This window comes from Podarcis liolepis, assembly GCF_965112155.1.
Source record: "Podarcis liolepis genome assembly, chromosome: Z".
Classification (NCBI taxonomy): Eukaryota; Metazoa; Chordata; class Lepidosauria; order Squamata; family Lacertidae; genus Podarcis; species Podarcis liolepis.
This window is the reverse complement of record NC_139570.1, coordinates 1,432,762-1,454,741: the sequence shown is the minus strand read 5'-3', so window position 1 is coordinate 1,454,741 and position 21,980 is coordinate 1,432,762. Positions and strand designations below refer to the sequence as shown.

Below are 21,980 nucleotides of genomic sequence, written 5' to 3'. Positions count from 1 at the left end.
AGCAGAATCAGAGACAGAAGTGGAGAGGCCAAGAGGCAGATATGAGACAGGCTGCTGAAGAAGCCAGGGAATTTCCTCTTCCTGCTGTGACCTGCTCCCCTCCCAGAACCCACAGAGGTATGAAGAGGGCAGAGCAGAGACAAACAAGGCATTGGAGTGTCAGACTGTTTGGGATAGACCCAGGGGAGGAGGAGACATAGAGAGCTGCAGGAAGGCAGGGACATCCCCACAACTGCCTCATAGGGGCAAGTTATACTGGGAAGAGGCCTGGGATGTTTTGTTTCTTTGAACACAGGGTTAACCTCACTGACACCTTGTGGGTTATTGCTGACTTGCTCCCAGTCCCCGCCTTAACACCATCACCTGTTAGCGGGGAACCTGGGGCAGGTGCCAAGGGTGGGCACTGTCTAGGGTGCCAGCAGACACCCCAAAGTGCCACATATAGATTCCTGGACACAGAAAACCTAAAATGTTTTAATAGGTGCAACTTCATACACAAAAAGCCAGACCAGCTGATTCAAACTGAAAAAGGAATCCAGACCTAGGGATTGCTCTTGGGAGTGTCCCACATCATGCCTAGAAAATGCAACGTAGCAGAACTGCCACCCCCATCCCAAAAATGAGATAAAGGGTGCGATATTTCCACAGCCTCAGCTCTGTGGTCAGAAGGCACAGCGGGGTTTATTTTGGGGAGGAGTTCATACGAGACTCAAAGAAAACTCAACAAGTAGCATTAATACCATCATAATACCAGCAGCATAATAATCTTAAAAAGTGTCTAATGTGGGACAGATGTCTGTAACAGAAAGCATGATTCCGTGTCCCAGAGTTTCTATGCAATGTTACCTTTTCCCATCTGTCCTGTACGTAACTACTTTATGATTTAATATCGTTCAAAAAAGGAGGGTGGGGTGAAGAAGGAAGGTCAATTGGTTCGGAATTCCCAGACTTCTTGTGTGCAGTCCTGATGGTTCCCTGTTGCACAGATTACTGCACTCCTCAAAAACAAAAGCCCCCCAGGGAAGGATGGTAGACCCCCCCCACACACATTATTTCTTCCAGGGCACTGGATATCTGGCATTTTGTCCTGTGCCTTTTTGTGACTCATGTTCAAAAATTAAAATTTTAATAAAACATGCCTCTGTGCTGGGATCCTCAAAGGAGGCAGTGTTTAGACTTAAAAAGTTGTTAGAAGCAGGAGCAGGAAAAAGAGAGAGTCTTTGGCCCGGTTTGAATTTAAGCCTTGTTAAAATGTATGAAGTATGTCGGAGTTCAAATTTTTTAAGTTTTCAAAGTGCTCCAGTACAAAGTCTAACTCAGAAGATTTTCGGGATGGGGTGGGGTTCAAGGAGGGGGAATCACTGAAGTGCATTTTTTAAAAGGTGTTCTTTATTAACACAGTTCTGGGCTTGGAGCTTGACTGAGCAGCAGAAAGCACAGCAACTTTCAGAGTGCAGGAGGAGGAAAACGACCCCTAGGGGGAAAAAGGATTTTATTTTGACACCCGCCTCCCAACACATCCTCTGTCTAGTATCAGCACGAACTTCTCTGCTGGTTCCCATGCCTGGCATTTCCTGTCTACAATTTTCTCTCTCACTCTTGTGCGCATTTAATATATACTATAGAGAATGGCTGGGTGGTATGTATTAACTTCTTCTTCTTTTTTGTATGTATTAACTTCTAATTCATTTAATCATTCTGAAAGCTCACCTTGTTCACCTCTGTTTCTTTCTCTTTTATACCTGCCCCCCCTGCAGAACTTTTAATAGGAATAGGAAGGCCAGAGAACACCAGAGAAGGCCAGCTACACCCTTGGAAGCATAGCTGGAAAAGGTTTAAGACAAAACTGGTTTTGAAAATGATGCTGTTAAAACACCTCCATCTGCTAATCCAAAGAGCAGAAGCCTGGGTTACTGAAGAGATTTCTGGCATTATGGACGGAGCTCAGTTATTTGTATCAGTGTTAAGAAATAACAAAACAAAACATCTATATATGTAGTAAAACATATACACCGCTCAACTGTAAAAACAACAATAACAATGACAACAACTCAAAGAGGTTTACTTACAGAGATTTGTTTTGTGCTACAAGTCTGTTTCAACTTTGTGTGCCACTTTGAGGTCCTTTACTTGGAGGAAAAGCGGGCTATTTATTAAATAAATAAATAAATAAATAAATAAATATCTGGATAGGTTGGCCTGAACAAAATGAGTCTTTGGCAGGTGTAGAAAAGAGTACAGTGAAAGCACCTGCCTGACATCAACAGGCAGCGAGTTCTGCCACACTAAAACATGCCAGAAAGAACACAGCTGCTAATTCCTTGAAGACTGAAGGGGCAAACCATAAGGACAAAGACAGGATGTGGAATTGGTGCACTAGAACAGTGTCCTTCAGATGTTGATGGAATACAACTAACATCATCCACGCAAAAGTGAAGGGTGATGGAAGTTGTAGTCCTCCCAAGTTGGAAACCCCAGGTGGTCAAACCCTGAACTGGGTAATCCAATACCTTACACACAGTCAAGCCATTGGTCCAGTGTTGTCTGCAAATGTGGTGCTGCTTGTGGAGAATGGGAGTTGGGGGGCACCAAGTTGACAAAGGCAAGTCTAAGCTGATTGGCAGCAGTTCTCTTGCATATCAGGCAGGAGTCTCTCCCAGCCCCTCCTGGGGATGCCAGGGATTGAACCTGGAACCTTCTGAAGACCATGGGTAGACAAACTAAAGCCCTTCTGAATCCGGCCCGCGGACAGTCCGGAAATCAGTGTGTTTTTACATGAGTAGACTGTGTCCTTTTATTTAAAACACATCTCTGGGTGATTTGTGAGGTATAGGAATTCGTTCAATTATTATTTTTTCCCAAAAAATAGTCCGGCCCCCAACAAGGTTTGAGGGACGGTGGACCAGCCCCCTGGTGAAAAAGTTTGCTGACCCCTGGCATAGACAATGTTACTGTTAGGTGGATTTTTGGCTGGTTGACTGACCGAATCCTATGTACTCCCATCTGGAGGGTGCCAGGTTGGGAGAGACTGGCATAAGTTGCATCCTTGTTAGAAGCATAGAATTGTAGAGTTGGAAGGGAGCCTCCTGCAATGCAGGAATCTCAGCCCAAACATCCCGGACAGATGTCCATCCAAGCTCTGCTTATAAACCTCCAAGGAAGGAGAGCCCCCCCCCTTCCATCCCACTCTCAAACAGCTCTTGCTGTCAGAAAGTTCTTCCTGATGCAAAGAGCAGCATTGGTTCTTCCTGAAAGGCAAGACTTTGCTACTGTTTCTCCTGGTTAGGTATAAATTCTCTCCCTCTCATGGTTTGTTGGCTGATTAATGAGCCACAACGTGGCCCAGGAATAACCTCTCTGACCTTGAGGGGAGGGAGAGAATGGAGGTGGGGGCAGGGAGGCTGGTCTGCTATCTTGACAGGTTGAAGGGCAAAATGAATTAACACCTTTCGTTTGTCTTGGAAATTGGGCTTGTTCTCAAACAAAAGTTGGGCTGTAAGCGATTACTTTTCTTGTTTTATGGCATTGTAAAGGCGTGATCAGCGCTGCAGTGGGTGCTCTGGGTGGGGGAGACCAACGCAAACAATGTTTTCTCTGCCTCAGCTTAAAGGTGGACTTCCATTGATACCCTGAACTATTTACAGCCTGTGCTAAATGTTTAAGTTTAGATTAGAAGAACAAAAAGTCACCCTGCTTGACATTCTACAAGGTCATGGAGAACAATAGGTCTCTGCTCTGAGCCTGCATGTCCAGGAAGCGTGAACAGTGACTCCATCTACAACCCTTGTGGGACTTCCAACTCCTATCAGCCAACAGGGTCAATGGCCAGTGGTGAAGAGAACTGTTGTCCAGTAAAACCTAGAACATCACAATTCCCCCGTAGAATTATAGGATGGTAGAGTTGAGAGGGACCCAAAGGGTCATCTAGCCCATGGCTAGGCAGCCTAAGGCCTGGGGGCTGGATCAGGCCCAATCCCCTTCTCAATCCGGCCCGCAGACAGTCCAGGAATCAGCATGTTTTTACATGAGTAGAATGTGTCCTTTTATTTAAAATGCATCTCTGGATTATTTGTGGGGCATAGGAATTTGTTCATCCCCCCCCCAAAAAAAGCCCAGCCCTCCACAAAGAGTGAGGGACAGTGGACCAGCCCCCTGCTGAAAAAAATTGCTGACCCCTGTTCTAGCCTAACCCCCTGGAATGCAGGAATCACCAGTGTCTGTGGAAGATTAACATGGGGGGACTTCATCAAAAGCCCTACTGAAATCAGGCATTTGCCTTTTCCATCAAGCTCAAAACTATCAAAAGAAAAGAAGTAAGATTTGTCCGCCATGCCTTGTTTTTGAGAAACCCTTGTTGGGTCTTAGTAATCGCAGCATCCTTTTCTAAGTGCCTGCAGTCTGACCATTTAATTATCTATTCTAGGACCTTTACTGGTATTGACATGAAGCTGACCAGTCAGCAGTTACCTGGCTCTTCTTTTCCCCTCTTTTTGAAGATAGGGACAACATTTGCCAGTCTCCAGCCTGCAGGGACCTCACCCGTTCTCCCGGAATCCTGAAGGATTATAGACAGAGACTCCTGAGATTACATCTGCAAGATCCTTTGGCCCTGGAGATCTGAATGCACTTAGAATAGTTCCTATATTGGGCTGCAGCTCCCTCTCTGCATCATTTATTCGTTTATCACAAGGTCTGACTCTGTCACCCAACAGCATTTCTCCATCCCTCATCTACAAAGTGGACCAAGTTAGAAATGATGTATTTGGTTGGCTCTTGTATGCTTTTTTTTAAACTGTAGTGAATAGCAACCACCGGTCACCAAATCCAGATCAGGATCAAAGCACTGGAACTCCTGAAGTCTCTCGCCGCTTGTTTGATGGGGGGCACCTCTAGTCCAGCCTCCTCTTCTCACAGGGGCCACTCAGACGCCTATGGGAAACCCGCAAGCAGGACCCCACACAAGAGCCCTCTCACCTTCCGTGGCTTCTAGCAGCTGCTCTTCGCAAGCATTGCTGCCTACAACCGTGAAGGCAGAGCAGAGCTCTCATGGAGTGCACACAAACGCTGGCCAATCATTGCTGCACCCAACCAACAGTTTTATGGCAAGTTCCCCCAAGCTGCTGCCCTCTGGCTGTCAGTGAACTTCAACCCCCATCAGCTCTTCCTAGCAGAGCCTTTCTTCCTTTTTCTTTCCTTCTTTCTTTCTTTCGCGATCCCCTGCAGCCGAGGAAGATGGTCTTCCATGAAGACGGTTTTAACAGTGAGTTCATAAGTGACTGTGGAGGCCAATTCTGGATCCACACGTCCTTCCACAGTGGGGACATTGGTTTCTGGGCAGGAGTTGATCATGGTGTGGATTTGCCAAGCGTACCTTCCTCCTAACACATTTCTCCCCTGCATCCTGAGTTCTAGTGTCTTCAAAGCCCATGACACCTTTGGTAAAGGCTATTCTCCAATTGGAGCGCTCACAGGCCAGTGTTTCCCAGTTGTCAATGTTTATACTACTTTTTTTTAAAAAAGATTTGCATTGAGACAGTCTTTAAACCTCTTCTGTTGGCCACCAGCATTACGCTTTCCATTTTTAAGTTTGGGCTGGTCCACGTGAATTCTACTTTCTAACTTACCCTTCTTCTTCTTCTTCTTCTTCTTCTTCTTCTTCTTCTTCTTCTTCTTCTTCTTCTTCTTCTATTTTTAAATGGTCCATACACCTCCCTCTCCCCAAGCACTAGAAAGTCCCAAGAAAGGGCTGCAGCATGTACACAGAGGGTTGACACACACTTACAGAATCTGGAGCCAAGGAAAGAAAAGGCAACGGAGAAAACGCAAATGCTTTCGGAGCTGTTTGACTTTGCAAAACATGTGTTAGCACTTATACACACAGGAAGAGAGTTCATTCACACAGCGTGAAGAAACTTAAACCTAAGATGTTACACCCTGTATTGGGGGAGCAGCCTGGGGCATGGAGGGAAGAGAGTAACCCTTTAAAGAGCCAAGAAAAAGGCAGAATTCCTTTTGCTGCTGTTGTTGTTATTATTATTATTATAGAAAAGATACCCAGTGGAATTCACATCATGAATGACAAGGACCTGGGGCAACAAGACTAGAGCCTTTAAACATCAGCCTTTGCCAAGCTGGTGCCTTGCACATATTTTTGGGCTACAGCTCCCATCAGATGCTGTGGAAGCTCCTGATGGGAGCTGTAGTCAAAAACATCTGGAGGGCTCCAAGTTGGCGAAGGGTGTTTTTTGGCTTTGGTTTTTAAAGCAGGGGCCTCTTGAGAGAACATGAATTTCTCCATTGCTGGTGGATCTCATAACTGTCCTGTTTGTTTCACATATAACACTCTTAAATGTTTCCATATTTGTCTAGGGATGTGGGCGTGGGTGTGTGGGTGTGTAAATTCTCATAGCTACTTTCAGCTACTAGGGTGATCTTCTGAGGACCATGAAGATGGTGGAATGCAGCTGTCTACCACCCTCAGGCCTCCTGGTCCCTCTCCCAAAGGACTTTTTCTCTTGCAGTCCCGTAGAACTGCCTCCTGGATCACCTCCACGATGCCACCTCTCAGTCTTCCCCCACCCCACCAGCTTTCCACGAAGCCTTTGGAAAAGTCTCCACACCTTACAGCAGGGAGAGCTGTAGACCAACCTGGTTCCCTCAGATGTTGCTGGGCAACCAGTGTGGCCAAAGGTAACATGATGATGGGGCTGGGGATTTCCATAACAGCTGGACAATGCTCAGTTGGTCATCCCTGCCTGCAATGATCAAGCCCAAGTGCATTTTACAAAAGTAAAGGCTGCCTGGCTACACCATACATTTAAAGCACTGTGAGTCCACTTAAAACAGTCATGGCTTCCCCCAAAGGATCCTGGGGGCTGCACTCTACTGACTTGCTGGGAGACCCCATCTCCCTCAGAGAGCTACAATTCCCAGAGTTCCCTGGAAAGAGGGGTGAATTGTTAAACCACTCTGGGAATTGTAGCTCTGGGAAGGGAACAAGGGCCCTTCTTTTGGGTTCTAGCCAGCCAGCCATGCCCCACTTCCAAGTTACTCCATTCCATCCTCCTCTTTCCATCTTTCTTTTTCAGCTGACACTTGTGGCTACTGAGCATGCTCAGTCCTCATTCTGCTATTTTCTCTGTGGAGTGGAGGGTTGCCCCCTTAGGATTTTTAAAAGGGCTTTAACTCTCAAGGTTCTCCCTCTTATGTGCAGGTGAGGCTCTCTTGGCTCCATTTTTATCAACAGGTACCACCTGAGGAGTGAGGACAGTAGTCTAAGTTATGGGGTGGGACCTCTGTAACGAAACCCCAAAATTGCACCCCAGACTCTCTCCAATTACAGTGGTATCTCTGGTTATGTACTTAATTCGTTCCGGAGGCCTGTTCTTAACCTGAAACTGTTCTTAACCTGAAGCACCACTTTAGCTAATGGGGCCTCCTCCTGCTGCTGCTGCTGCTGCTGCGTGATTTCTGTTCTCATCCTGAAGCAAATTTCTTAACCCGAGGTACTATTTCTGGGTTAGCGGAGTCTGTAACCTGAAGCATCTGTAACCTGAAGCGTATGTAACCCGAGGTACCACTGTATAGCAAAATCACGGCTTCTACTCCAGCCTTCTGGAAACAGCTTGGTGTGGGGTGGGTGTCCGAAAATGGATAGGAAAAGGGTCTAGGCCTCCCCTTATCAAAGGACCTGTTGCTTGCCCACTGTCTCTGTTTGTTCTGCCAGTGGTCGTTGTTCTTAACATTATTTGAATTCTGCAACATCCTTTGGTGCTGAATTTTCATGGTTATTTTTCAGCTACCTGGGCACCTTATTGAAAGGAATGAGAGAAACAAATGCTTTTAATAAATAAAGCATGTGGTGCTGGTGAGGGGAACCAGGCAGCATTGAAGTCGGAAATGATGTTAAATTTTAAACAATGAACAAGTAGTGCCAGGCTGGCTTATATCAATTAAGAACTAAAAGCACAAAGCACATCACCGTGGCTCTCCTGTGGGCACAACACAGATGGCTTTATGCACAGGATTAAGAGGGAACCAGAAACTAACTGAAGAGGGCTACAACTCCTTCCACCCACCTTTCCTCACCTGATTTTAAGCACTGCCACTTCGCCAGTAGTTCCATCTGCCCCCCACCAGTTGGATGGCATGCATGGCATTTCCCTGATTTATCCTCATGACAACCTTGTGAGGATGACTAAGACTGAAAGATGGTGGCAGGGTGAAGGTCACCCAGTGACAATTTCATTTGAATCAGTGGTCTGACACACTAAGCACTACATCACACTGACTCTCTCGAAAGACCCCACCGCAGCTTTCACCAACCTGGGGCCCCTTACAGATGTTTTAGACCCACCAGGCCCAGCCAGCACAGTCAATTTGAGCTACAACTCCTACAAGCCCCAACAAGTGTTGCCTGAAATCTGCTTTGTCTCTAGCACACTCATTCAACTTAAACCTTCCCAACACCTCCTGCATTCCATTTTGAGGCTGGTACAGTGAAGGTCTTGGGTATTTCCCATCATACCCAGCATCTCCTTCCCTTCCCCTTACTGTTTTGCTAAACATCCATCCTGATTTAAAAACAAAACAAAAGTCTGGATGACAACTTGTGGCTTCTTAGTTGGCCCTAACAAACATATACTTTGCAGCATTAAAACTTCATGTGAAATAATTTTAGTAGCTGATGATGATCACAGACTTTCCCTCAATGGATAAGGGAAGGATGTTACAGCGGCATTAAATCTGGGAAGGAAAGCAAATGTGGGTTGGTAAGGACAGAATGCCAAACCATGGCTTCTGCTCGTTCGTCATTTAGATGCCACATTATGATCCTGTGTTCTAGACACAGGCTGGGGAGCAGTTGTGGCACGTGTGAAGCTGCCTCATATGAGTCAGACCATTGGGTCCATACCAAGCTCAATACCACCAGCACTTACTGGCAGTATCTCTCTAGGATTCCAGGCAGGGGGCACCCCCCCAGCCCTACCTGGAGATGCTGGGGGCTGAGCCTGGGACCTTCTGCATGCTTTCTAGATGTTTTCTACCTCTAAGGTACTCCCAACATTCATCATAGCTGCAGGGGTGGCTGCCAAGAAATGGCTTCTGCTTCTCATCCAGGAAGACATCAGGGTTGGCATGTCCTGTGGCCCACTCACCCTCCCTACTCCACAAAAAGGAAGTGTTTAATTAAGAAACCTGTTTAGTGACACAGACTGTGCGGTGCTTGGGAGGCTGCAAAAACCCAATGTTTGGAGCCAGCTGTAGAAGAACCTAAGACAAGCTCTGCTGGAGGAGGCCAACATCCTGCCCTCACAGTGGCCAACCAGGTGCCTGTGGGAAGCCAGCAAGCGGGACCCCAGCACAAGAGCAGCTCTCTCCCTCCCTGCGGTTTCTGGCAACTGGTATCCAGAAGCATTACTGTTTTCAACCATGGAGGCGGAGCATTCTTCGTCATGGCTAGTAGCCATCAATAGTCCTCTCTTCCAAGAAACTTCTCTGTTAGCAAGCAATAGAATTGCAACCAAGAGGTACGTAAATCTTGGCGTGGGTGGGGGGATAAGACAAATCTAGCATTTTCTGTCACTCAACGTGGGTATTTTCTGCCCTGTGAACTAGGCCAGAGATCTGCACTTTCAGGTAAGCAAGGTACAATCCTCAGGTGCATTTTTAAAAAGTGGGGAAGATTCATAATCTCAAGCAGCTTCCTGTCTGTTCACTGTAAAGTTTAAGGAGTTGCAAGACCCCTACAGTCTGTGGCAACCAGAAGCTGCACATTTAGGAGCTGCGCAGTGAAGGTAAAACTCCTTATCACCATGTATCGGCCCCTCCAAGGGCAAAAGCAAGGAGGGGGCTAGAGAAGTTACAACTGCATTTCACATCCACTCTGTGCCCAATCCTGCTAACTGGATTCTGCATGAGGGTGTTAAAGCAAGACTCAATGTTAAGGAGGTATTCATTAGAGCTACAAGTAAGCAGTAAGGTCTAAAAAGAGTTTGGGTGGACTCTTGCGAATCATGCCCATCTGGGAACAGCAAAAGAAAATGCAAGTGCCCTGCTTTATTACAGAGTTTGCTGTTCATGAATCAAATTGGAGAGACAGGTGCACACCCCTTGTGGGTAACTAAAGAGATGCAAGCAGCAAATATTTCTATCAAACTGGTTTGCAAAATAAGCAGCCCTCTGAACTTGTCGTACCAAAGTCTTGAGTCATTCAAGCACAACTTTGGAAAGGAGAGAGTTGTAGAAAAAACAAACAAAAATAATGACAAAGCACAACAAAACCTTGTCTATCTAAACCAACCTGGTGCCCTCCAGTTCTATGGGCTGATGGGAATTGTAATCTAAAACAAGGAGGATTTGAGGACAAGAGCACTCTCCTCTCCTGTGGCTTCCAGCAACTGGTGGTCAGAAGCATTTAGTAGCCATCAATAGACCTCTCCTCCTCCCTGAATTTGTCTAATCCTCTTTCAAAGTCATCTGGGTTGATGCCATCACTACCTCCAGTGGGAGAGAGTCCCATGGTTTCACTATGTGCTGCATAAAGACCAACTCAGAGATGTTTGGGACTGAACCTGGGACCTTCTGCTGATGCTCTAGTCTATCACCTCCTACCAGGCTAACAAAGGTTGGCATAAACAAAGTCCATAAATATATTGCAGCACTTCTCATCTGGGCTAGCTAAGGGCAACGCAGGGGCTAGGACTCACCATCAAACTTTTTGTACCGGGAACTGAAGGTTGCTTGCAAGTTATTACTAAGTTCCACCACAGCATTTCGGAAGTCCTGTTTGCTCTGCTGGCTGTATTTTTCTTCCATCTCTTGAGAGCAGCATGTGTAGCCTTGAGGGCAGACTTTCAAGTGATCACCTGGAAACACAAAGGTGAGAAAGCTTTACACACGAGTACATCAATCTATGACAATCATGGGGGGCGGGGCAGGGCGAAGGCTGAGCTTGCTGCTGTGGCAGCAGCTGTGTGCAGATACACAGAAAGGTGGCAATTGCTCTGGATAAAAAGCACTAATGCGGAACGGACAGGAACCTCACAACCATTTAAGGAACACCCAGCTGTTTAATCAAGTAAGTATTGGAATCAGTAATAGCAGGTAGCAGTCTTATGGGATATGCGTGTGGGTGCGTGTGCAGGTACTTTAGATGTGTGCATTACTTCAGTTGTGAAGCACAGAGTTCACATAGCACTTCCCACCTCCTTGCTGATGCCTCCAAGAGCGCAGATCTCCCTCCCCCAAGAGGTGTGCCTGCCATCATCTCTTTGCAGCAGCCTTTGCCAAACTGGTACCCTTCCAGAAATTTTCAACTACAACTCCCATCAGTGCCAGCTGGCATAGCCAATAGTATTACGGGATGTGGCGGGTGGCTGATGAAGACACACCTCTGTCTCCTGACCTTTGAAAACTGAAGAACTTGTTTTTGTACCCTACCTGTAATATGTTGTGTGAAATTATTGCTTTCGGGCTATGGGTGGGGTTGTTGCTGTACACTTTTTAAAACTGCATTACATTTTTGTATGCTGCAATTTGCCCTGTGGCCTGGTGAAGGTTGAGTAAGACATGCTGTGGTTGTTATTATTCTCCATTATGAAGAAGAGCAGAAATGGTTTGCAAGGTTGGGTTCGGTGATACAGCAGGTGATTCAAGAAACATGGGAAGACTGCCAAGTGAAAGAGACTTCTGCAGACAAGGCAGCTGTTGTCCCAACTGACGGACTGGTTCGTGCCCTTGGTGCTGAAACCTCAGTCCTTCCTTCCTTCCTTCCTTCCTTCCTTCCTTCCTTCCTGGAAACTCACTGGGATTTTCAACTCAAAATATTATCCTCTTCTCTCAACCGCCAGCTTGTATCATCCTCCTTCATGGTTTATGACTTCCTTTAGAATCAGCTATAAAAAGAACCCAGGGCTAATCCAATTTCACACTAGACTTGTGTTCTCCTTATCAAGGGTATTAGGGTCCCTCTTATCATTGCTAATTAACAAGCATTTCCAGAATGGAAGCCCTGTTAGTCCAGTATTTGGGAGAAAGGACAGTGCAGAGTCCCAGAGCATCTTAAACGGGACTAACAACTTTATTCTACCATCAACTTACGACGGGCTTTGCCAGATGCATGACATTAACTGGAAAAATTGGTGGATGCGTAAGAATACAGATTTAATGAAATGCACAGGAAATACTGCATTCAGGTTCTGCTTGAGGGCTGCCCTTCAGTAAGCCACTGTGAGACCATGATGCTGGATTACATGGGGCAATGGCCTGATCCTGTCAGCTCTTGATATGCTCTAGATAGCTATAGATCCTTCGTCACCCTCTTCAGGGGTCATATAAAGAAAATTTAAGATTCAGTCATATTATGGGCTAGGGATGCGGGTGGCACTGTGGGTTAAACCACAGAGCCTAGGACTTGCCGATCAGAAGGTCGGCGGTTTGAATCCCCGCAAGGGGGTGAGCTCCCGTTGCTCGGTCCCTGCTCCTGCCAACCTAGCAGTTCAAAAGCACGTCAAAGTGCAAGTAGATAAATAGGTACTGCTCCAGCGGGAAGGTAAATGGCGTTTCCATGCACTGCTCTGGTTCGCCAGAAGCGGCTTAGTCATGTTGGCCACATGATCCGGAAGCTGTACGCCGGCTCCCTCGGCCAATAAAGCGAGATGAGCGCCGCAACCCCAGAGTCGGCCTCGACTGGACCTAACCTTTACCTTTACCTTTACTCGAATAGACTTGAATTCTAAAAATCAAGCTATGCAAAAGGAAGGTAGGGGAGGGGCTAAGAAGGGATTGATATGAAGAAACACAACTACACATGATTACTTTTCCCTTCTGTTGGACGAGAAGTAATGCATTTGGATTTGGAAGTGACAATATGTTTTGTTGGCATGGAACTCAATAGTATTTAGCACCTCAAATAGCAGAATTATTATTACTTTCAAATTTATAATTAATAGTGGTGGTTGGTAGAATGAACTCTGCACCTGCTGGTAGCAGTGGAAGTGGAATGTGGTTACAGCCAGTTTGCACAAGAGCCCATGAACAAGCCTCCTTGATGTAGGAAGCTTCTGGGTGGCATTAGCAGCTTCTCAGTTCTTAGCAGCTACACCCACCTGTGGAGAGCCCCCTTCCATCTCTTACTGTATTTTTCGCCCTATAGGACACACTTTTTCCCCTCCAAAAATGAAGGGGAAATCTGGAAGCCTGAAAGCAGAGCGCCCCGTGCGCCGCACAGACATCCAGAGCGTGGGGAGCCCTGCAGGAGTTCCCCGCAGGGCGCCCCTCGCACCGGGCAGACATCGGCCAGCCCCACAAGCTCGGGGGACAGCAGGGAGGCGCAGCGCCGCCATCCCGCTGTTCCTCGACCTGGTTTGGTTTCCCCGAACTGCTTTGGGGGGGGGGGAATAAAGGGATTTTTTCCCCTTTATTTCCCCCCCCCCCAAAAAAAAACTAGGTGCGTCCTTTGGGATGGAGCATCCTATGGGATGAAAAATACGGTACTCCAGCACCACATCTTTGTGGTAGTGTGCTGCAAATTCTCCTGAGCTGATGAAAAGGGGGGACACTCTCTCGCTGTCTGTATCAATTTGGGAGCTCACCCCATCATGGGGATTCGAACCGCTGACCTTCTGATCGACGAGTCCTAGATTCTGTGGTTTAACCCACAGCGCCACCCACGTCCCTATTCTGTCCGAGTAGGGACCTCTATTTTCCTTTATGTAACTTTGTACTTGTGCACTCTGATCGTGCTGTATGCAATGAATCAAATATGTTTTGTAAAGGGATGTAAACAAATATAAAATATAAAATAAATATTGTAGTATTAAATTATAGTAGAAATAAGGTAGCCTTGCAAATAAGTTGTTAGTCTGCAAATATTCCCACTAACCAGACTATCAAAGCTTCACTAAGTCAGTCAGTGCAAGAGAGGGTCCAAACAAAGAAGTGCCTGAATTCACCAACCACTGCCACCAACACCAAAGTGGAACATCCATTGCACCAACTATCATTCCAATTCAGAAGGCAATTTCCCAGATCTAAACTGAGCATGCTGCTCTAGGATTCTACTCAGGGTTACAGATTTAGGACTTCTGACCCAATTTCTACTGCTCCAACAAGCCCCAGGTGTATAAACTAGGGGTGACCAACATGGTGTCTTTCATGTCTTCCCTTGCTGCCCATGAAACCTCTGAGCCCACCTCACTCACTGTCTCCTTGGCCATGAAGTGGTGAGGATGGTTAGCTTCTCCCCCCCCCCCACAGACTTGTAAAGTACATAGAGCTGATGGAGGAAGCTAGAAGAGTGGCTCACTTTTCCACTTGACCTTTCGGCCCCATTGCTTTTTCAAAACCCATATTAATTCTACTGGATCCAACTTTTACCCAGATCCCTTAGAAAAGCAAAGTGTGTGTGTGTGTGTGTGTGTGTGTCTCCCCGCTTTCTTTCAGTCTAAATGGGAAGGGGACAAGAGAGACATAATTGGGGAGGGGGAATGCTCACAGCACTCGTTCAAAACTCCAGCTGTGCCCACATGCTTAAAAAACTTGGTAACCCCTGAGATGAACTTTCACGAATCATTCCAGGCACATGTGTGGGTCTGAAAGAAAAAGGGAGTGAATCTGCTTCTAGTTTACAAGAGTTTCTCTTTCTGGGAGCAAATACTTAACTCACCACAGGCAGGTAGCTAAGGAGCTGTTTACAAGAGTGAGGACATGCTACACACTTCTCAATGCCATGCTCATTGGGGGCTGGCTGTAATTAGATGGAGCAGGGAAGAAAACCAGCCTTTATTAAGCCTTATGGGATGGTCACAAGGTATTCTGAGCACACAAAAGTTCAATTTGGAGGGGGACGTTCTTTGGGCAGCTTTCACAACAAAAGCCTCACCCAGTATGCTCCAATGGCCTACAATGTGGAACCAGACCCTTGCCAAATTTTGCCAAGTGGCTAGGAAACTGGCCCTCTGGGTGAGTTTAGTGCCCAGGTGCTGGGGGGAGGCTATTTTCAGCAAGCCTTTTGTTGCCTGTGTCTCAACTGCTGGCTGGACACCTGGGTCTAAAGAATATACGGTTCCTTTCCATGCAACAAGCTCCTCACCACAAAAAGAAGAAATTCTAATTATTTCTGTGGCATGCACTTAAAATACCCTATACAACCAAAGGCTGTCTGGATTTCAATTTCCACCCCCACCCCCACCCCTCTTTTCCCCCCACTTTGCTTGCTGACAGCTTAGGGCCTGTGGATTTACTACAGAGAGAACACCAGACACTTTTTTTTTTTAAGGAGGAAAAGAATGAGAAAGATTTATGCCCCTCTCTGTACAAGCCAAGCAGCCAAAAGGCACATTAGGAAACTGAATTCTGTTCTGGAAGGGGTGAGGGGGAGATGGAGAGAGAGAGAGAGAGAGAGAGAGAGAGAGAGAGAGAGAGACCTTGTCTTCCCATTCATTCATTCCCAAATTTCCCTCTACAAATACTTGTTTTACAACCCCAGGGTCCAGTCCTGCAAATGCAGCTGCCATATGAACGACTTAAATAAAATAGCTTCTGCTTGATGGAGCCAGTCCACATCAAAGTGGATGGACACAGACACCCACCCACACCCACAAAGAAAATGCTATATCAAGTCATCATGCAACACTTAAATCTCAGTGGAGTCTGGTCCTCAACCAAGACTTGGGGCTGCCATGTACTTTATAGTGAAAGAACAGCCTGACTGATGGATCAGGCCAGTGGCCCATCTCGTTCTCCTGGTGACCAACCAGATGCCCCAATGAGAAGCTCACAAGCAGGATTGGAGCACAAGAGCCCTCTCCCCTCCTGCAGCTTTCAACACCTGGTGTTCAGAAGCAATACTGCCTCCATAGATGCAGTGGAATAGCCATCATGGTTAGTTGCCAAGGATATTCTCATCTTCCATGAATCTGTCCAATCCTCTTTTAAAACTATCCAAGTCGGTGCCCATCACTGCCTCCTGGAGGAACAAGTTCCATACTTCAACTGTGCTGGACTTTCTGTTTCTCTGTCCTGAATCTTTTAACATTCAGCTACTCTACTCCCTCTACTTCCATGCTATGGTGAGATATGCAAATGTTATGCAAATATGTCCCTTTTCGTGTTTGTAATGCATGTCCTATTTTATTACAATGCATAGCAGGCCACCCAAAAACATGAGGGCATCAGAAGAGCCTGTCTGTGGCTCAGGCCAAAGACCCATCATAGCGCAGCATCCTGTTCTCCTGGCGACCAACCCCAATGTGAAGCCTGCAAGCAACAGCCCCCCTGCTTGTAATTCACAGGAACTGCCTCCAACAATGGAGGTAAGACACGACCATCATGGTTAGCAGCTCCATAAATTTGTTTCAGTCCCTTATAAAGCAGTCCAAATTGGTGTGCATCACTATATCTTATGGTAGTGAGTCAACTTTTGAGTCCCATTGATTCCAAGGGGGACGAGGTCTGGATCCAACCCTTACAGGACAATCCTGCGTACCGCTGTTATTGTACTGAGTGGGGCTTTCGGGCAAGGGAGGGCGCTCAGGTTTGCAGCTCCTAAAGGTATCAGAAGCTTCTCATTTTTAAATTATTGTTTTTGTTCTTAAAAACAAAAGAAATACCCAGAAATAATAAGGAAAAACAGAGAAAAAGAAGGAAGACAAGAGAAGGACACCCACTGCTGTTAGCTCAGTCAACAAAGCATGAGATTCTTAGTCTCAGGATTGTGGGTTCAAGGTCCACGCTGGGCAAAAGATTCCTGCAGTGCAGGGGGCTAGACTAGATGACCCTCAGGGTCTCTTCAAACTCTACTGTTCTATGATCCTGTTATTCTGTGATATGTATGGGTGTGACCATTATCAGAGGTCTAGCTTGGCAAAGCAGGGTCAGTGAAGGATGTGGCCAGCGGAGAGGGTTTGGTGTGGAAACAATCCCACGGGCCAGGGAGAGACAGTCTGAGGTCTACATCTGGCCCTTGGGCCAGAGGTTCCCACCCCCTGACCCATTTAGCCAGAGATGCCTAGGGCCTCCTCCACAGCACAACAGGATTTGCATCTCTAAAGATTTTGCAATCCAAACTGCATTTACTCACTACCTTTTCTAACAGCAAGATTTGCAAGACTTTTCTCTTGTATTTTTTTTTTAAATCCTGCCTTCTTTAGGTATGAGAGTGGCAAAGACACCAATGCAACCCCCTCCCCGCAAAAAAAAAGACTGAGAAGTATCATTCAACCACCTCTCCAATGTCTGAAACATCAACGTATCGCCCACAAACCACTTTCAAGTTTATCTTTCGAGCCAGAAGGCCCAGAAATTTCCTGTTTTTTTAAAAAAAAGAACACAAAGACACCCATGACTACGTTCTGCTCCTGCAAAATCGTGACATACACCAAACTTGGCTTATAAAAACTACCCAGCTCTTCTCTTTACTTTTCTCTAGAATAAAGCAACTGTCACTGTGAACACAGAGGATTTTATTCTATTCAATGAAGACAGAGTACTTGTTTTTTTTCTACATATGCCACACACCATCTAGATCCATTGCACTTTTTTCCAGCTTCAAAGTACTTCTTGAGAAGCCAGTTTCATATTGAAAAGAAAAGCTCATTGTAGATTGATTCTGCATTATGCCATTTTGAAAGCAGATGTTGGCAATCCCTGCAATGGGAGACATATTCACACCTGCCCAACGGCATTGTGGGTGGGCATGGTCCAAGACTGCAATTGCCACTTCCTTCTTCATTCACCTGGGGCATGTGGAAAGAGGAAATGGCATGGGTGTTCAAGCGCACATCAAGCAACCACAACCACCCAGGTGGAAAGCCGCATGATGAGGACGAGCATGAATGATTCCAGATTAAGATAAAGCTACACCTGTTGCTCTCCACTTGCTGTTGAACTACAAACTCCCATCTTTTCTATTTGTCATGCTGGATGGGGCTGATGGGAGTTGGGGAGTCCAGCAACATTGGGAATACTACTGGTTCTTCCCAGTCCTGAACCATTATTGTATCTCTAGATCTCTTCAGCTAAAGCTCAACACTCAAACCTGCAACATCTCACAGGCTCTTTTGGAAGTCACTCTGTTTTGGTGGAGGACACCTATGCTGGTCCAGGAGTAGCCATTAAAACTAGTCTTCCTGTTGCCCAAGTTCCTAGCAAGGAACTGGAAAGCCATGGATCATCCAGGGGAAAGGCTATAGCTCAGCAGCAGTGCACCTCTTCGCAGGTTCAATCCCAGGTGGCAGCTCTAAGCAGGACTGGGTCAATTTAGGCGATACTAGGTGGGCCAGTGGTCTGACCTGTCACCAAATAAGACAGCTTCTAATGTTCCCATTTGTATAAATTTAGCACTTTCCATCATATGGTACTGCAAGGATTCCACCTTTTCTCCCCTCGCCCTCTCCAGAAGTGGCACATATTAACCTATCTTCAGCCCCAAACTTCACGTGAGACTAAACATGTGCCTCTTTGTGTTGCACAAACATTTGCAGGAATGCAGGCAGCTGCCTGGGGGGCCTGATCAGACTTAGAACTGGGGGTGTGGCAGGAAGGAGAAAGAGTTCCCCCCTGAAGATAGGATCCTATTTGCACCAGGAGGGCATCTCCCGCAGAAGCCAATGAGAGATGCATAAGGAAGGAAAAGCTTGGTGGGTGTTTTTGCTCCAGGCTACAGTCTGGGGTGGTGGTGGTTTTGAGCCACAACAATGACCAGCTCACCACCATTTACATGGAACTATTTACATGCACACAACACTGAAAGAGATATGTTGAGCATCGTGTCCAACATAGCATTTTACTTTTTACACCTGGGAGGGGTGCAGCAGACTTGGCATACCTGTTCCCCAGTCCCACTGTTCAATTTATTAAATTGCACACAACCCCGCCACCACCCTAATAAAGCAGAATATTCCAACCGTAAGTCTTCTTTAGGGCATTGTTTGAACAAATGAATTAATCTAAGGCAACACCAGGATAACTTGCTGCTTCAAAAGCACAGGTTTTTTGGTGTGTGTGTTGTTGTTTTAAAAAAACAATCAGAAGTGATTGGTGTTTTCTGTTTAATATATTTGTGTTTCTAAAAAATGTCACATTCCACACCACTGATAAAAGAGGCAGGCTGGGGGTTAATTCTGGGTTTCCTATGTAAACCCACTTCCTGCCCCTTCTCCAAGAACCAGGGCAAATAATTAAGGTTAATCCTTGTTAGCTCTGTATGTTTCCTTTGAATCCTGTTACCACATTCCTTCATGCAATCAACTGCGCTTTCTTTTTTTTTAATGGAGAGGCAAATCCCAGCGCCCCCTTATGCCTGTCTCCTGCTCAAAAGGTTACGACCTGACTCTGCCTGCGGCCTCCTGACCTCTGGTTCCTGTCCCTGCCCCTCCAGCTTTGCAAACTTACTGAAAATTGGAAAGGCAGGGTGAAAGTGTCTGAAAATGAAGGGCAGAAAATACTCAACAAGCTTCCTCAGTGGACCCAAACACACACTGAGCAGTTGAAATTCACAGTGGCATCTCACGTCTTCCAACAGTGCAATCCTGCACACATCTACTCAGAAGCACGCCCCTCTGTTTAAGTGCAGAGGAAGCTGCTTACACCAAGTCCGACCCTTGGTCCTTCTAGCTCAGTATTGTCTACACTGACTGGCAGCAGCTCTCCAGGGTTTCAAATGTGTCTCTGGACCAGCCCTACCTGGAGATGCCGGGGCTTTACCCTTGGGTCTTCTGAAAGCAAAGCAGAAGATCCCTAGGTAAGCTCTACTGCGTTCCATGGGGCTCATTCCTCTGCTTGAAGGCATCACAGAGGCATCTGGTTGGCCACCATCAAAGCAGGGTGCTGGCCCAGGTGGCTCAGCCAATAGCTCCCTTCTTACATGTGCTCTGCCAGGTCTCGGTGTTCCCTAACTGTAAATCAAGGCAAAAGCACTTGTTTTCTTAAGACTATGGTGCGTGACGTGTGTTTCACATGTCATTTGCCCATAGTAGTCGTAGCCTCTGCTTTAATTTGGGCGCGTGTATGTCTTGCATTGAGCTCTGCTTTTATTCATTTCTTGCTTTTGTTTGTTGATATTTTAATGCTCTTGCGTTTTACTTTGTATTTCAATTCCCCACCCACTCTGCTTATTTACTGCAAGCCAACCAAATAAGTTCACACAAATGCCAAAAAAAAAGAAAAAGAAAAGAAGAAGAACAGTTCTAGTATTAACAATGCTTTCTACCTGGTTAACTGTGACAGAGTTAAGCAGGCAACTCTTTTAATTTCCATGCCTCCCTCCCCTCACCTACATCCCTCAAATTTGTGTTCAACTCAACTTTGGTATTTTTTAACATTTGCTCTCCATTCCCTATACCTTCTACATCACTGGCAGTCTACTGGGGGGGGGGGGGGAATACTAACTTGGTACGTGACTTTTGTAAGTAAGATCAAAATCTTGTTTTATGGACAAAAGGCCCTTAACAGCCTTTGGAAATTATTGCAGCTTCAGGGAAAACAATGCTTGGTTTTGTCCACTAATGAGAAATGCCAACTTCCTTCCTTCCTTCCTTCCTTCCTTCCTTCCTTCCTTCCTTCCTTCCTTCCTTTATTTATTTTTCTATAACATGGGACATTAAATTTGGGGGCAGACTTTTTGATTCCTTCATGCTCTTGGTCAGCAAAAATTCACAGGCGCTGCTCAAGGGTCTCTAAAAATAGGGTCTCTTGCCTGTGACACCTTCCAGGCAGACAAAGCATGCAAACCGCCTTCCAGGTGCAGTTCTGCCCACCTCAACTTGATCTGTCCAATGTTTGCAGGTATTGAGGCTCTCTCAGGATCTGCTTCACTTCCTAAAGCTCTGCTTGCATGTTCAGACATCTCTGGAGAAAAGAACAGGTTCTTTACGTCTAGGATGGTTTGCAGTGCCAGGGAATTGCTTGTCAACCAATATATACCTCCCACACCTCCAACCCCAGTCCTGAGTGCAAATCTGGAGGGCAAAAACCTTTCCTGACAAGAACATCTACATTTCTTGGTGACATTCCATAAACTCACTGACCAAAACATGTACTTTTTCAGCATTGGGGGTGGGTGGGGTGGGGTGGGTGGGAGCTCACAGCAAAAAGGAAGTTTCAATTACTTTGTGAAGTGAAGTAGAAAAATTAAGATCTAAGCAAACTTTATTAGGGATGACAAGCAGAAGGGCAGGACTTTGGTTTCTTTTGCGTGGGTGTCAAATAACTTTCTAGGAGTTTCTTCCAAGGCACATAAAAGAAGCAACATTTAGTCATGAAGGGCTTTTTAATTTTTGCAAATACACTCTACAATTTAAAAAGGCAAACTGTATTAACACTTAAATGAAACTGCACTCCAAAGATTCTTAAGGAGGTAAAGATTCAGGGTCTCCCTCTCTTTCTGCCTCAGGGAGAAGGAACTAAGTTTCAAAACACACACTCAAAACCATCTGCAAATAACCCTTTGCCCAGGTGCCTGAAGAAAGCAAAAACAGCCTCTAGCTGATCAAAATGAGAATAATTTTATATCACATATAATTTATATCACTCCACATATCTGGGCTCCTTCAGGAAGAAGGGTGGGATATAATTTCAAGAAATATCAAGTTTCCTTATGCTGTCCTAAAAATTTGAACTGGGGTTTTTGGTGATGTTCTAGGTACACCTGTGAAGGTTAGCTGAGACAAATGTCCCCTGCAGAATAAGGGCCATAGACATGGCAAGTGATTAGTGCTAATGGTGACTTACAAATCCCTCAAGATCTTGGAGCTAGGTGCATCTCTTCCTACAATGTCCTACCTGAGCATTAGTATTTTATTTTTATTATTAAACTTTTAACTCGCATTTCCTCCAAAAAGCTAGAGGATGGCATAGATGGCTGTACTCATCCTCGCTGTAGCATCCTCACAACTACCCTCTGAGATAGTCAATTAGTGGCCCAAGGTGACCCAGTGGGTTTCATGGCTGAGTGGGGATTTGATCCTCTGTCTCCCAAA

The 21,980-nt window shown here is 46.0% G+C and overlaps 1 protein-coding gene across 1 annotated transcript in view; it reads right to left on the bottom strand.

Annotated features, from left to right (window-relative positions):
• Positions 1–21,980, bottom strand: part of GPC4 (glypican 4) — a 95,933-nt gene that overhangs the window by 31,247 nt on the left and 42,706 nt on the right. Inside the window, exon 2 of the mRNA XM_083486446.1 lies at positions 10,710–10,868. Coding sequence (XP_083342572.1) covers positions 10,710–10,868 — 159 coding nt within the window. The remainder of the gene's footprint in view (positions 1–10,709; positions 10,869–21,980) is intronic.